Consider the following 16,743-nt stretch of genomic DNA (forward strand, 5'->3'; position numbering starts at 1 on the left):
CCCCGGGAGTGCATGGGGGTGGTGGTTCCCCCTGGATCTGCATGGGGTGGGGCAGGCTGCAACTGGGGCTGCATGGAGCTCTTCTCAGCGGGGGCTGGGCTTGGAGTGGGTGCCAGTGGCTCTGGGAGGATGCATCCACCCCAAATTTTGCTGCCACTCCACTTCAAGTGCCGCTGCTGCCAGCTACCCAGCACAGCCCTGGCTCTTCCCAGCATGGGTGGAGGCGGAGCATTGAGCCGAGGCTGTGCCAGGTGGCTGGTAGCACTGGGAGTGGAGTAGTGCTGAAATTACAGGTGGATGCAGCATCTTCCCAGTGGTGCCGGTGCCTGCTCCTAGTCCAGCCCCCATGGAGAAGAGCCCTGCAGTGCCCTGGCTGTAGCCTGCCCTGCCCCATGCTCTCCCTGGGTGCAAACAGCAGCTCGCCGCCCCGCCCCCCCCACCAGTGCCTGGGCAATACCTACTCCTGCCCCCTCCCTCACCACAGGTGGCATTGATCTGCCCCACTTCGCTGCTTCCCTCCCCACTCCCCTTCCATGACTCCGGACTTACCAGCAGGAGGTAGCTGTTTTGGAAATCAGTTGGGTATCGGCTGATATGCCTCCTTAAATATCGGCCGTCAGTACCGGCCCCAAAAATCTCTTTTGGTGAACCCCTAATAATTGGATGTTGGGGGCAAATCTTTCTCTTGAGTTCAAGCCTAACCAAATTGAGATCTAAATCCTGATGTTTATGTTCTCCTCCCAATTAGACAACATAAGCAGCAGTATTGAGTGGGTTTCCCTGGGGATCTGTCTAGGGTCTGGTACTGCTTAATATCTTCATTAATAATTTGAAGAATTAAATTGTGTACACCCTTAACAAATGTGTAGATGACTCCAAGCTGGAGTTGCAGATGCTCTGGAGGGGATGATTAGGATGCAGAATACCCTTGTTAATTTGGAAAAATGGCCTGCAATTAATCAAATGCAATTAGATAAGAACAAGTCCTTACATGCACAGATTGGGGAATGACTGGCTAAGCTGCAGCGCTGCAGAAAAGGACCTGAGGGTTATAGTGGACCATAAACTGAATATGAACCAACAGTACATTCTTGTTACAAAACGAGCCAGTATCATACTGCCTTGCGTTAACAGGAATGTTGCTTTCAAGTTTCCTTGTTAGTGGAAGTGGTTCTTCTACTCTGGTGGTTTGGAGTATTGCGTCCAGTTTGGGACCTTTCTCATTAAGAAAGATGCAGGCAAATTAAAAAGAGTCCAGCATAGAGAAACAAATTATTAGAAATCTGGGAAATGTGGTTTATGAGGAAAGATAGAAAGAATTGGAATGATTTAGACTGGATAAGAGAAAACTGAGGCAGTGGAAGATTTGATAATCCTTTCTGCATGTGAACACTTGTTAAGAGGATGATGATGGGACAAGAAGTAAAGGCTCTACATTGCAATGCAGGAACTTTAAATTGGATATTAGAAAGAACTTTTTCACTGGCTCCTAGTTTGGAGCCAGGGGCAGAGCCATGATCCCCTGCTTGCGTGTCCTGGCCCACAGAATGCAGGCTACAGATCGCAGCTTTGCCCTGGCTCTGGAGCAAGCTGCCCTCATCCCAAGTTCCCAGCGGCTCCAGAGCATCCCCCTGAGCTGCTCTGCCTCGCGTGCTGCTGGAGATGCTGATGCTGGTCTCCACTGCAATTCTAACCTGAGCTTTCCCACACAGGTGTGGCTGGGCTCTCCATGGAGACTGGCACAAGTCATGTGAACAGGGGCATCTGGGAAATGGAGTCCCCGGCTGACTGGATCTGGCCCATGGACCAGACTTTGCCTGTCCCTGGCAGAACAGCTCAAAATAAAGTCTTACTGTTGTATATTGAAAACTAGGTGAAAGAAAAACGAACTTGGTCAATGGGAAGAATGAAGCCCTTGATGTGCATTAACCAACTTGGGCTCTGGGCATTCGGGGCAGCGTTCCTGTGAGGGCCCTTGGCAATGTCATGGCCTCCCAGGCTGCAGGTGGGCAGGGTACCTCTTACTCAGCCTGAGCAGGGGGCCAGGGCCTGAGTGCTGTTTGCCAAGGGCCTGTTGTGTGGAGCCAGGTGGTTGGGCACGGCTGCTTCCACCTAGCGTCCCCCATGGTGCCAGCCGACGCCAGAGCTGAAGCTGCCAGGGCCCCACGCAGGTGGGCAGAGCTGCTTTCCCTCGGTGACCTCCATGGCACCAGCAAATGCCAGAGCCACTGCCCACACCATCTGCCCTCAGCTGGTAGAATCAGTTGGCAGGTCAGGTACATCCATGGGCCCTTTTTTGCCTACCCCTGCTATATTATGTAGTAGAAATAGGCTTAAAATATACCCACACACTGGGAATGCCAGCATGTAAAAGTGATATCGCCTGGTCTATAAATTATGCACCCAGCAGTTACCATGCTCCCATCCCCATTGTAACCCAGTGTTTAAGTACCTCCTAAACTCTTTATTGTGTCCACTGGTAAAATACATTTTATGTGTACCCCATGCTGCTGTTTGTTTTATGTAGCTGACATTAATATGGGTTGTGAGCTGTGCCGCTGTTTTTGTGGTTGACAGAATACAATTTAGGCTGCTCGGCCTTTTCTTTACCCCCTTATTTGCATCCATACCTCCCAAAAACAAAACTAAATTTCTATTTAGAGCAAATTAATGAAATGTGGAGATGGGGAGAAATAAAACTGACATGCATCTGAATTAAGCACCAGCTTTATTGCTGCAGATAAAGCTCTTATTTATTATCCAAATCAAGCTTGGCACTTCCTTTTACTCCCGTGGAGTGCTCCTTCAGTGTCCTTCATTGAACTAATATCAGTGATAAAAAATTAAATAAAATGTTTGCTGTCACTACACACATGTGATTTTAAATCTCTTGTGTTTCCGTTTCTTCTGTGACTGAAAGTTTAGATCTGGGGTAAGATTACGGTTATGAGAGTGGCAGTGTATAGCTGTAGGAATTGTAGCCACAATTTTCAAAAGCAAAACAATATTAAGGAATATTTTAAAAGTTTTAATAAAATACAGCAAACTGTTTTTACTTCATGTTCTAAACTTTTGTACAGGGTTTCTGTGGCAATATTAATTGCTTCATACCAAAGATGGCTACATTTCCAAGTTGGAAAACGTGACCCCTGTGTAATAGTTTCTCTTAATTTGTGAAATGTTTTTGGATCCTTCAGTATAAATTATTATTGCCATCAGTAAAGGAAAAGAAAATACTTTCAATCTGTTTTAAAATTTAATTCATAATGTTGGAGGTACCTTCCAGAAATGGATGTCATTCTGCAGTAGGTTTGTAGTGAAAAGTTTGAGGAAGTCACTAATTTGTGGCATCTGTCTCCTGTGGTAATTCTCCTTTCCAGTTAAGCTTTGTGGTTTTTACTACACTGGCAGATGTAGGAGAATCCCCATTGAACTGCTCGGTGTCGTGTCGACGTGCTTTGATCGGGGTTAGAGAACACAATTGTAACGATGTCAATGGACAATTTATACTAATGCTTCCATGGTTGGTAGCGCTGGTGGGGTTAGATGAGGGGCATTGCCCGGCTGGGAGAGTTTGTGTTGCACATTGCTTTTAAAGATGCTTGTATCTAGTTTCACTGCTTTCATTGCTATGATGGGATGTTACGGTGTTTCACTTTGGGCCTCCTTCAATTTCATGGATTGTACTTAGCCACTTTTATTCCATTCTAGAACTGTCACTGTGAATTTAATTTCCTTATTTTTCATCGTTCTTCTATTTATTTTTAAATGCACTATGTCTGATTATGTATTTTGATACCCTGCTTCTTTCTTTTTAGAAACTGTAATCATGTTTTACCACAGTTAGTTATATATTTTTAAGCTCTCTTTATATAAACTGTGAAACCATGTGTTATTTTGAGATTCTTCTTCCATCCTTTGAAAAAACAGTTGGTATCCCACATTATAGTTAGAGGTAGATGCTTTCTCAAAGTAAAATACTTCCTTTCTCATTCCACATGTTTTGAAGCAACACGAATTAGGTCCTTATAAATTTAAATTTGTCTTGTCATCCTGTTGAATACACATGCTGCTTCACTCTGATCCCTTCACATTGTGTAAGGTAAAAAACCAACAACTGAGGTTTGTCTTAAAGGGGAAAAAATCCAGGTGCTGCAGAAAATGGTTGCTGGTAAATTCATTTGGAGGTATTTTTGCCTCTAAGTCATTACCGCATGTAGGATTCCTGCGTGTTTTAAAAGACAGCTTCAAAAACTGCTATATTTTTTTTTTTTCTTCAGATGTGGTATAAACCAATAGGTCCTGACTACTTTAGGTTAGAGTAGGAGTGCCTCCCCTGGTACCTGGTCCTTTTCCAGTTTAACTAAATAAAATCTTTCATTTCCTCTGTCTTTCTAAGTATAGATGAGGTATAGCGTTTCTCAGTTCCTTACTTTCTCTCCTAAATCAGTGTGTAATTGTGCTGTGTCATATTAGAGCTGCTGTACAGTTCGCATGAGTCCATGACAGATAAATGTAAAGGGTTTCTACAATTTGGCAGTTTTTAGATTCATGAGATGGGTGTTGTAGATATTCTCAGAGCAAATATTGCATCCGAGGTCTTGGCTACAGACTACAACTTTCCTGGTCTGTATTGGGTTTTTGTATATGGTTGTTTGTAGGGTGTCATTTTTATGCTGAGAGTGGTAGATATGCAGTTGATGTTGGTTTAAGAGTATTCCAGAAAACGCTTGATGGAAGGAACTTATGGTTGAAGCTGTAATGGCAGGCAATGAGAGAATCCAGATGTTTAGTCTGATGATGAAATATAGCTAATAACTTTATGATAAACAACTAGGGATTTATAAGTAGTAATGGAAAACTGTTGTATCCATGGGCAGTGACCAAAGCATGGCTCCAAAAAAGAGTGCACACTACTTTCTATTTGCTTTCCATGCTGTGCGCTCTTTCCAGCTGTCTGATTTCGTTTGTAGTATTATTTTATTAACAGTGTTATTATATTAGTGTTGCTTATTTTTATTTACTGTTAAAGTTGCATACTTCAGCAAACAAAATACATCTTCTAAAATTGAGATTTCTCTTGAAGAGATTTCAGATATAGCAATGCAGGACATAAAACTAGAAGGAATCGCTTGGATCATGAACTCTCGATTTCCCCTGCTATTACAGGCAACCACTGTCTTACAATAAGCTTCATTAGTTTATCACACACCATATTAAAACTAACTAAATTATTTGCCCCTCCATGTGATAATGATTTTAATAACTAAAAAAAAGACATTTATTCTGATATTTAATTTCCTCAGCTATCCACTGAGGTGAAAAAAACCCTGTTGTTTCTATCTTTTGTGTCCACAAACCAATTTACATAGGGTTGTCCATTTTTGTCTTAGTTTAAGTTTGTTTTATTTTGCATCATATTCCTTTAATTTGTATTAAATATTAACTTACTATTTGGTCCCAGTATACTTAGGTTTGTTTCTGAAATATTATTTAGATTGAGGGTGTTTTTGGTTTTATTTCTGGTGACAACACACTGGTTGGTAGATAGGTTGAAAATCCAATGGAAAGGTTAAAAAATCCATCCCAGGCCTGGGAGCTGGTACTTAGAATGAGGAAAGAACAATTTGGACATTTTTCAAACTGGAAACCTAGGGAAACAAAGAGATGGAAAGGGCAACATGGAGAAGTCAGTTGATCTGAAAACAAAGAAACTGAATAACCTTAAGAAATTGCCAGTTGAGGCCCAGGAATCTTGGTCAGAGGGTCACTCACTTCAGATGTTTTTCTTGTTACTCCCTAGGGCTGTTTTGTTTTTAAGCCAAAGTCTAAGAAGAGGAGGATAGCTTCAACAGGTGAGTACATTTTGATATGTGTTGCTATGCTTCAGAAAGGCTCTGCTGACCCTAACACTTTTAATTTAGATTGAAATTTGTAATATCCATTTAAAGATTAATTTCCTTGCCAGTGCTGACATTGTATTATTGAACTGTCATTTCCGCAGCACCACTCTGACAACTATGAAATTCTCTCATCTTGAGAAATGAAATCAGAGTAGCCACTCTTTTTCTTTATAGACAGTTTTTTTCCTCAGGAAAGCTTTTCTCTATAGTATGAAGAACAGCTAAAATTGTCTACTGATTTGATTTATTAAGTCAGTAGACAAGACCCAGCCTCAGACCTAGGGACTTGGCCCAGGCCCACACAGCCACTTATCCTGGCCCTCCTACTTTTTGATCACCCACATTCATCCAGAATGGCCTGAAGTCTGCAAACGGGCATAACACTCTGCCCACTTCATATCACCAGAGTGGCCAGCTGGGGTCAGCTGACCCTCTACTTCCTCCGTATATATCCCTGGGCAACAGAGCTGAACCTGATCCAAGACCACTTTGCTGTTCCTTGTGGCTTGCTGCTTGATTCAGCTGTCTGCTTGGTCTCCTGGCTTCTTGACCCAATTCACTTCTAGACCCTGCTCTCAGATTGACCTCCTGGCTTCCTGACCCAGTTTGTCCTTGGATTCTGCTCACCCTTTATGACCCTAATCAGCACCTTCATCCATGAGTGGCCCTAAATTCAGCTGCCCACGTCCTGGCGTGTCAGTTTGCCTGGATGGCCCACATCCTGGCATGGCAGTTTGGATTTGCATCTTCAGTGAAGAGGGTTCATCTTGCTTGTACCCTCAGACCTGCCTGCTTTGGATGCCACAGGTCAAGGAGACATCCAGGTTGGACAGCACTGGCTGAATCAGCTTGCCTCCACCCAACGAGTCCTGGAAACGTGGACGTAGCAACTGCTGAGAACCAGTCTCTCCAGACCCTGGTGGTGTATTGCCATATGAATAGCTAGGGCTGGTGTGAGGAGGCGCAGTGGCTACAGGAGGAGATTGCTGGGCCTGTCCCACAGAGTTCTATTTCTCTTCTGCTATGTGAAAAGTATGATGGAGACAGGCGCTCCAAGGATTTTTTTAATCCAGTGCTGCCTTTTGTTCCTAGCCCTGGAATCTACTTCAGGGGTCAGACAAAGGTAAGCCTGGTCATAAGCATCCTGACAAGATGTACTAATTTGGGCCTTATTGCTGCTGGAGCATGACATCCTAGCCCTCCAGGACTGGAAGCCATTCCTTCAAGAATTATTTAAGTTTGATGACCCCCACCAGGCCCAGACAGCAGAATCTGCATTAAGGAACTTTTGCAAGGGGGAGGGTATTGCCACCACCTGTATGTCCCTTTTCTACTGCTACATGGCAGACATGTACTGGAACAAGGTAGCCCAGCTTTACTGATTCCAGTGCAGTCTGTGGCAAGAAATAAAAGATGAACTTCCAGAGGTAGAACTGCCCACAGGTTTTGACGCCTTTTTAGACCTGGCAGTCTAAATTGAATCTCTAGGTGTGGAGGGAAGAAAAAGGGTACTCACTACCCCCTCCAGTTCCCCATCTCACTGCTGCTACTCCTGAACCCATGCACATTGATGGAGACACCATTGCTGTACCCCAGATGAACGGAAGAAATGCCACACAATCTTTGTTTCTCTGTTGTAAGGCCCTAGGACACTAATATGCCTGCTGCCCCAAGAGAGGGGGCATGGAAAAAGTAACTAGTCCATGCTTAGTGAGGGTGGCTGGCTTAGTTTCACTACAGACCTTTTTCACTCACTTAATAATGGAAACCTGCAGCGAATCTGATCTAACCCTCAGTACCCTCAGTTACATCTGTACATCCACCTCTACTTCCTAGGTCAAATCAATTTCATCGATGAAACCATGACCTAGGCCCTATGAATCCCACTACAGTGACAGTCCAAGCTAGAGACCTTCAAGGCTATAGATTGCTCCCCTCTTGCCTTCAGCCCTACAGAGTGGGAGACCATCACCATGGAGGTGAGCATTGATCAGCACTGCAAGAGGCTATGTTTTGGATCAGTCCATTCCCTGCCTTACCCCTTGATTGTAGGGTTCCCCTGGCTTACCTACTATGACCCCCAATTGGATGGAAAGCCTGAGAAGAAGTTAACTCCAGTTCCATTTACTGCCAGCAACGCTGCTGGAAACCTGGGAGAGTTGCCCAACCCTACAATTCAGTCAGGGGGGTCCCAATGACTTCTGCCCTCCCCTGAGGTTGTATCCAGTCTGCCCTGAAAATACTAGGACTACACTGATGTATTTGAGAAAAAAGAACATGGAGATCCTCCCCCCCACACACACGTTATGATTGCCCCATCAGCCTACAGCCTGGGGCAAAGATCCCAATGGGGCACTTTTGCACCTTGTCAAAGCCAGAACTTGCTGCTGTCTGAGAATACCTGCAGGTAAACCAGAGGTTCATAAGAAAGTCTTGTCTCCCCCACTGGGACTGTCATCCTATTCATCAAGAAGGATGGGGATGCTCCATCTCTGTAAATTATTGGGTTCTGAACTGGATCGCCATCCATAATCAGTACCACTTACCTCTCATCCCAGAACTGTTCCATTGACTGGAAACCATCCACATATTCACCAGACTTGGGTCTCTAGAGAGCATATAACCTAGCACAAATTGGGGCTGGCAATGAATGAAAAACTATCTTCTGGACGTGGTACAGGCACTTTGAGTATTTAGTTATGGCCTTTGGACCCGCCAACACCCCAGCCACATTCCAGCCCTTCATTAACAATGTGCTGCAGGGCTATTTGTACCAATTTGTTTTCCCTTACCTGATCAGCATACTAATCTTCCCAGAAGACCTGACCCACACCTATCACATGTTTAGGCAGTTCTGAAGAGACTGTGCCAACATAATCTTTTGGCCGAATTGTTTGCCAAAACTCCATTGAGTTTCTTGGTTTTATTTTGTACCCAGAATGATTAAAAATGGATCCCTGGAAAGTTCAGGCCACCTGAGAGTGAAAGGTTCCCTGGAATGTTGAGGTTCTTGAGGTTTTCTAACTTCTATTGGCAATTCATTGCCAGCTTTGCCTAGGTGGATGCCTCCAGCACTGCAGTAGGCACCGTGTCCTCACAGTTGGCAAGGTCCAGAACAGGCCCTGTACTCCTGTACTTTATTTTCCTGCAAGCTGACTCTGGCAGAACAAAATTATAAGATGCTGGACTGCAGACTCTTGGCTATCCACAGCTCTGAGGGAGTGGCAACATTATCTTGAAGTTGTGCACCGCAAGGTGCAAATTCTTACTGACCAAAAGAACCTGCAGTACTTCTGAAAGGCAAAAAGGAGTTGGAGGCAACTTTGGGCACTCTTCTCTTGATTTAACATTCATATAATTTACCAGCTTGGGTCTAGAAATGGGAAGGCAGATGGCATCTCTGGAAGGTCAAGTATGACAGATTTGTCATGACAGCCCCTATTCAGAAGCCTTGTAACTTCACTGGCTCCATGTTGCCAAAATATCTGTTCTGCATGCCACCACCTGAAAGGAAATGTCTCCAGAAGAGCAGATCATCTTCACTCAAGAGCCATGCCAGGTTTAGAATGGGGTCATATTTACCTGAGTTAGGATCTGTCTGCCCCTGGGTTTAGCTAGTCTTAACTGTCCTTCACCTAAGCCATGACTCCCTGTTAGCAGGTCATCCTGGATAAGGATACCACTTTATCTCCCAGTACTTTTGGTGGTCATGATGGTGCAGGCTTTTATGCACTTTTGTTTGTGGCCATACCAAGGGACCCCCCTCAGAACCATTTTGAACTTCTCCAGCCCTCCCCACCCCACCTCGTCCATGGTCTGCAATCTCCCTGGACTTCATCAAAAGGTGCCAGTCTTGAACGGTTGTTCTGTGATTCTAATGGACCAACTCACAAAAATGACCTACTTGATTCCACCCATGGGCACTTCCTCAGCAAAAGATGCAGTCTGTGGTATACCTCCATAGCCTTCCAGATTGCATCATATCAGAGTGTGTGGTCAAAGTTTATTTCTTGGCTCTGGTCCGTAGCCCTCCACCTCCTGGGAGTCGGCACCCATGTCTCATTGGGCTACCATCCTGAGACAAATGGTGAGGCTGAAAGGACCAGTCAGGTCTTAGAACAATACCTTCACTGGTACTTGTTTTCAGCAGGATGATTGAGTCTTACTCCTGATGCTTGCAAAATTTGCATACAGCAACTCCACATACGCCTCAGCAGAACAAAGCCTGTTCTTTGCAAACTATGGGTTCCAGCTTTGGTTTCATCCCACCTTACCTATAGGATCTGACAACCCTGGAGCTATGAAATGACTCTGTCACATTTACAAAGTCCAGGAGGAGTTGAAGCATCACCTGCAAAGGACAAAAGAGGCCTGTAAGTGGCAGGCAGACCAGCACCATCAGCCAGAGCCTGCCTACTGTATAGGGGAGAAAGTGTGTCTGTTGACTGAACACCTCTGTATGGACCAGCCATCATGGAAACTGGATCACCACTTTCTCAGCCCCTCCTGCATAACCTGCTAAATGAACCTGCTAGCCTTTGAACTACAACTCCTCTACACACTAAAGATTCACTGAGTACTGTAATCCATGTTTCATTATTCAAGCTGCACATAGAGAATTCTCCTCCCCACTGTACCCAAACTCCATCATCCCCTGGTACCGTGAGGGACAGGAGGAATACATAGTCCATCAATTTTAGAGGGTAAGAGGAAACAGAGGAGTTGCACTACTTGATAGACTGGGAGGGATGTGGACCTAAAGACTGTGTGTGGGAACCAGCAGAAAAGGTCCACACCCTTGACTCCCTAAAAAATTCCATAGGGACTACCCAGAGAAGATGGGGCCAGTGGCCCTCCAGAGCCTCTGTTGGGACTTGGGGAAGGTGATGTCAGGCAGCAGCCTTGAACCTGGCGCTACTCATCCTAGCCTGCCACCCTGTGGTTGATTGAGGATAGTCTGAAGCCTCCAGTAGAGCCTAACCTACCGCCTGCTACTTGTCACTGGAGTTGGCCAGCTGACTCTGCACTTCCCCTTATAAACACCTGAGCAGGAATAAGTGTCCAGAAAACAGGGATCAAGCTGACCCAAGACCACTTTGTTATTCCCTCCACCTTTCTCCTGGACTCTGCTCTCTGCTTGATCTCCTGGCTTCTTGACTTGACTTGCTCTTAGTCCCCATTTACTGCCTGGCTTCCCAACCCAGTTTGTCCTCAGATTCTGCTCACCCATAATGACTCTGGTTGGCTCCTCAATCCCCAAGTGGCCCTATACCCTGATTTTAGAGGGAAGCCTTTATTTTGTTCCTCAAGTTCCTTTCTACTGTTCCTCACATTTCTACTGTTTAGACAACATTTCACTCTCTTTGTATCATCTGTAAAGAACTAGGCAGGATAACTCCCTTTGGATATGTGAATGGTGCTGCTCAGTTAGTTGTGTTGAGAGTTGCTCAAGGGACATCTTGTCCCTGCTCCCAGGTTAAGCGTGCTGTTTTGGCAGCACTCCTAGTCCCTGCTCGTTTCAGAGCTGTCAAAAGCTGTGACAGTTTGAATGAAGAAGAAGAGTGCAAAAAAAAAAATTGAGCCAGATTTTAAACCTCTTTGGAAATCATTGCAGACTTTTTCATCACCAGAGGGAGTTACTTTAACACCTGGTTTAAAATCAGTCCAAAATGATTTTTTCCCCCAGAGCTGACGTGTCTCTAGTTCAGGGAGTTGAAGACAAGGAAGTTTAACCCAGTTTTCTATCATTACAACACAATTTTAAATAATTAGGCCAATGAGGGGGTCTTATCATGCAACAATTAAGCCACTGTAGAATTTTGCCTCTTGCTGAAAACTGCTTCATCTGGATATTATTAATCTTACTAAAACAGATGTTGCTCCAGTTGTGATAACATTATCTTTGGGGATAGTTCAGTCAATTAATGTCATTAGCGTCCCCTCACAAGCAAGCATCACGAGTAACAAGCCAGTTATCATCTGACATCCCCTTTTCTGGACCAACCATGTCATCTGGATGTCTGACTCCAGACTCCCAAAGCAAATCTTATTCTCCCAGCTTAGCCAAGGTGTATGCTCAAGGGGAGGGCATAGAAAGTGCTTCAAGGACAACTTGAAAAAATGCAACATTGACATTAGCTCAAGGGAGATTATTGCCCAGGACCACACCAAATGGAGGAAGAGTCCACTGTGAAAATTTCAGTACTTTGAAACCTTACAATGACAACAGGAGGTGAATAAGCAGGAGCAGCAGAAACACTGTGTTGCAGACCGAATCAAGAATCTAAAGCCACCCACTCCATGCGGAAATGTGTCCGAACTGCAACAGTCTGTTGATCCTGAATCTGCCTTGTCAGCCATCTTCAGACCACAGATAAGACAGCCATGGAAGATAATCATCCTTGATTGCAAGGGATTGCCAAAGGAGGAGTCCAGTCTATGTTTAATACTCATAAATAAAAACTAATTTTGTTATTTTAAACAATTACTGGTTTACAGTAATCTCTTTAGAATTTTTTTTTTGCAGGGGGGAGAAGAGGGGTCCAATACAGCATCATGCTACTTAACATTCAGATTCTGTTACACACCTAGTTATTTACTGCTTTTCCCCAAGGAGATGGCACTCGGATTAACCAGATGCTGTTTAACTCTTAATTTCTTACCCTGAAGAAATAAATCTGGGAGCCATGAAATAAGCACATCAACTCTGTATTTTTTTAATTGCCATTGCTAAAAATATTGGCCAGCCACTGTCTTTCAACACTCCTGTCCTCTTGTTCTTAGGGCCAGGTTTTAAAAAGTATATCTGCAAGTGAAGATGCAAATATGTATTTAATGGACCTACATATCTAACTCCTATTAGGAATTAAAACACTTGTAAGTACTGAACTGCATCTTTAGGCAATTAAATTAGGAATCTAGCCCGTTGTCCAGAGTACTGCTTGTGTTTGCCTTTTAGCCAGCCATGGAGGAACTGGACTCTAGCTATGCATTTCCTACTTGTATACAAACCAGAATGCATGAATGCGAGCAGAAGAAATAGGAATTTGTTAATGCACGTATTTCTAGCTTTTGCAGGGTGGAGGGTCCTCTGAAATCCCATTCATTTTAGTTGGACTTGATGGTACTCTAGACCTCCTAGCGCAGGCCTTTGCACACATCCATGTAAACTTGAAAAGTATACTTGAAAAATAGACTCAAAAGTAAAAATAAATAAATAAAACTAAAATAAAAAAATAGAAATGGCATTTTGGCAAGATAACACACATACAATGGTTTGACTTGCTTTTAGTTAATATTGTTAATGAAAGTAGACCTGCAAAATCAATGGATGTTACAGTCTGTACTGCATTTAAGTAGTTTCTTAGTGTAGATAAAGAATCAGGCCTCTGGGGGAGTCTTCCATTAATTGCTTATAGTGCTGTGAAAGACATGTGGCTTGTAAGGTAAGGTAATATCTTTGAGAAAAGTGCTTGAAGTCTGAAACCTGTTCTCTTTATTTTCCCAACTACGTAAGTTAGTTCAATAAAAGATTGCCTCTCCTCACTAATCTTGTTTCTCTCATATCCTTGGACCATCACAGGTACAATAACACTACTGCTTACAGCACTATCTTGTTTGCAGAAAGATTTCAAGCATTCACCAAATTCCTTTCTAGAAATAAGACCACAGCTGATAGCACAGAAACTGATTGTTAGAAAGACCTACACTTTTTTTCATTGTCTTCACAGGCAGAAAATGTAATTATCGCATACAGCCCAGCATTATAATGACAGTTAACTGAATTGTTCATTTAATCTTCAGCCATTGTACACATCTAGGTAGTATTGGCAGTCCTTGCAAATGCATTTAACATAAATGTAGCTTTTCAAGAGTTAAAGGGTAATAACCAATCCTGCCTGCACTTGTTAAAAAATGGAAGCTGAGTTTGAGTAAGATTCTGGTTGTTGAGGGTTTTGGTTTTTTTTTAATTAAAAAAAATCTTTGTTTTCCACTGAGTTACCTATTTCTCCTAGCTTTTGACTGTCTTTTTGGTTGAAGACTGAGTATAAAGTGTCTTTATTGACTAGATTTCTGGAGTAGCATGGCATCTAGAAAGCTGAGCAAAATTTTTAGCAGAGAATAGGGTTTTTAGCAGGTAAAAGGGTTTGATATTTAAGTACTTGTGTAGCTTTTGAGGTCCTTCTAGCAACAGTTGCTACCTTCTCCCTTTACTTGTTCTACCAGAGGTGCAAGCAGATAAAATGATTTGTCATCTTATCTGAATGAATGAGGATGAGTATCCCTTTTCAGTCAGCTGTGGCAGCCTTTGTGTAATTTTCTTTTGTGGACGGGGGGAGAAGGAGAGGCAGGTTTTTTTTATAAACCTTTTATGATTTTCTTTATTCTGCCTTTGCAGCTGACTATTTTAATGACAGTAAAAATGATTCGGAAGACAGTGGGCTACGATTTGCTACATGCGAATCATTATGGAAGCAGATCAAATCTGAAACAGAGGTAGGTCCTACTACATATTACTAAAGAACAACATTGCCTTTTCAGTCAATTGTCTCTCCCCTAAGGTGATTTCCTTTACCTGCTGAAAACAGTGATATTGTGAGGGAGGAGGGCCAGAAATGAAAAGTGAGACTGAAACCCCCATGTGCTACATAATAGAGGTGCGCTGAAACGTGGGTCCGGTATCAAATCAGCACAGATATAAAGAAAATTGTCTGTATTGGAAATCAGCCTCATGGCTGATAATTTGGCCGATGAATGCCCTGTGCACGTGCGCAGCTGCAGCGCAGCATGTAGGCGGTGAGGAGCATTGCCAGGAAGCTCTGCCCTGGCTCACTGCTCGTGCCAGGTGGGAGCTATCAAGGAACTTTGGTGGCAACTAATCCCAGGGATTGGACAGCAGAGCCTGCCTCCCTTCCTCTCCCCCCACCTGCCACACCCAGAGCTAATTGGAGCTGGCAGGCCAGGACAGCAGGATAAAAAAAAACCCTTGGGCAGCAGCTTGACTGGCAAGGAGCAGGTCACTGAGAGGCGAGTCAAAGGTAAGGTGGCAGTACTCAGTGAGAAGATGGCATGGCTGGGCGGCCCTGGCTTGCACGTCAAGGGCTTCACCATCACTGATCTGGTGCTGGAGGATGCGCTGCAGACCTCTCCTCCCCCCCCAGCCACTGGCACTAGTGCTAAGGGAGGGGTACAGGTGGCTCGGTGCTGGGTAGGAGCACCTTGCTGTAGGGGCTTGGCTTTTTGTGCAAGCAGCCCTGCCTGCCCCTGCTGCTCCCAGGCACCACTGCTTGGCACCAGGCTAGCACCTTGGATGAATAGATGTGCTGCCTCGCAAAAGCCCACAGGGCCCCCTGCTACCCACAGCCACTGGGGCACATGTGCTCCTCATGCACATCCTCCCCAAACAAACAAACACCCTTCTCCCACACACACCTCATGCCTCCCCCCATGCACGGTGACAGTGACTAGGGGGAGGCATTTGGGGAGGTGGGGAGGCAAGACACACTGACATAGAAGTTTGTCCAGGGTGCAGTTTTTCCTAAGGCTGTCTGATTGTAGATTGGAGGAGAAGCAATTGAACAGAAGATGCTAGATAATACAGTTAAAAGCTTAACCTGACAAACAGCTATAAACAGTATGAATGGACTTGTCCACATGTGGGGGTTTGCACTGAGCTGTGGTGCCGTACTTGTGTGTTAGATGAGCATTTCTCAACCCATGGGTTGCAACCCAATAGTGAGTCACAAGAATATATGAAAGGGTCACAAACTTTAAAAATGGATCAGCAAACTTTAAAAATGCATTCTCCTTTAAAGGAGAAAAATAGGGGAAACTGTGGGGTTTTTTTCCCTTACAGACTGGCAGAGTTTCAGCCTCTCCGGGGCTGCTTGGGGTCCCCCGTACCTCGCACCCTCCCTCTGCCTCACACTGGGGTGGGGGGCACTGGGTCAGGACTGGCCATCGAGGTTTACAAATAGGTCCTAGCACAAAAAAGGTTGAGAACCACTGAATTAGATGGTGTGCTCTAATCATGTCCATACAGCCAGCTGGTTCATGTCATTTGGGATTGAAAGAGTGCACTGCTGAATGCACACAGTGGTTTGTGGAGATGCATTTGACATTTCACTCTTGGACAGCTTCAGCTTTGAAAGTTAGTTACCAGCCATAGCAGTGGTTTTGGCAGCAAACCCAACAGCTGGGCTAGGAGGACAATGGGGAGGAGCTGCTTCCTTGGGGAACTTCTTGGATTGGCTTCATGTCATAGTGTTGTGCCTGGGTTTGTGAACAGTTATTGACGGCAAGAAGTGGGCTGTACTGCAGGTCTGGGACGACAGCCTTGGCTGCAGAATTTGCAGGATGATAAAGGGTACTTTTCTGTACATCTGTGCAGAGCTCACCCCAGACCAGGTAGCAGCACACTAAAATGAGAGCCCTCCCCCTGTTCAGACGCAAATGGGAAATGTCATCTGGCAGCTTGTTACCCTGCCTGAACTGTTATAAATTAGTTGGCTACTTGTACCTGTAGTGATAGGGGTGTGCTCTGCTGTTTAAACACTTTTAAGTGTATTATAGAACTTGCTGTTCCTTTGAGGCTTGCACGCTTGGAGGTTTTGAGTTGAGCTGGGGCAATGGATGGTATCTGTTTTCCTGTTCCCCACCCTTCCCCCTTGATTTCCTGAGTTCAGAAATAGAAACGGGTACTTCTTTGTAATCTGGGTGGTCTGGAAAAGTTTATGATGCTGGATTCTTTTAAAGAACCTCTTTTATTTAATGAAAAAGGTAGACTTCCTTTCACAGCTGCTGGTACAGATACTAATGTTGTTGACTTTCCTCCTCTGAT

At 44.4% G+C, this 16,743-nt stretch overlaps 1 protein-coding gene across 2 annotated transcripts in view; it reads left to right on the top strand.

The window, feature by feature from the left end:
* ORC3 (origin recognition complex subunit 3) overlaps positions 1-16,743 on the top strand; it is a 79,535-nt gene that overhangs the window by 4,001 nt on the left and 58,791 nt on the right. For both annotated transcript variants that reach the window (XM_090036344.1, XM_090036349.1), the window contains exons 2-3: positions 5,804-5,855; positions 14,302-14,399. In XM_090036344.1, the coding sequence (XP_089892470.1) occupies positions 5,804-5,855; positions 14,302-14,399 (150 nt within the window). The remainder of the gene's footprint in view (positions 1-5,803; positions 5,856-14,301; positions 14,400-16,743) is intronic.

The sequence above is a fragment of the Crocodylus siamensis genome, chromosome 1 (assembly GCF_052110815.1).
Source record: "Crocodylus siamensis isolate JL-2025a chromosome 1, ASM5211081v1, whole genome shotgun sequence".
In the NCBI taxonomy this organism is placed as follows: Eukaryota; Metazoa; Chordata; order Crocodylia; family Crocodylidae; genus Crocodylus; species Crocodylus siamensis.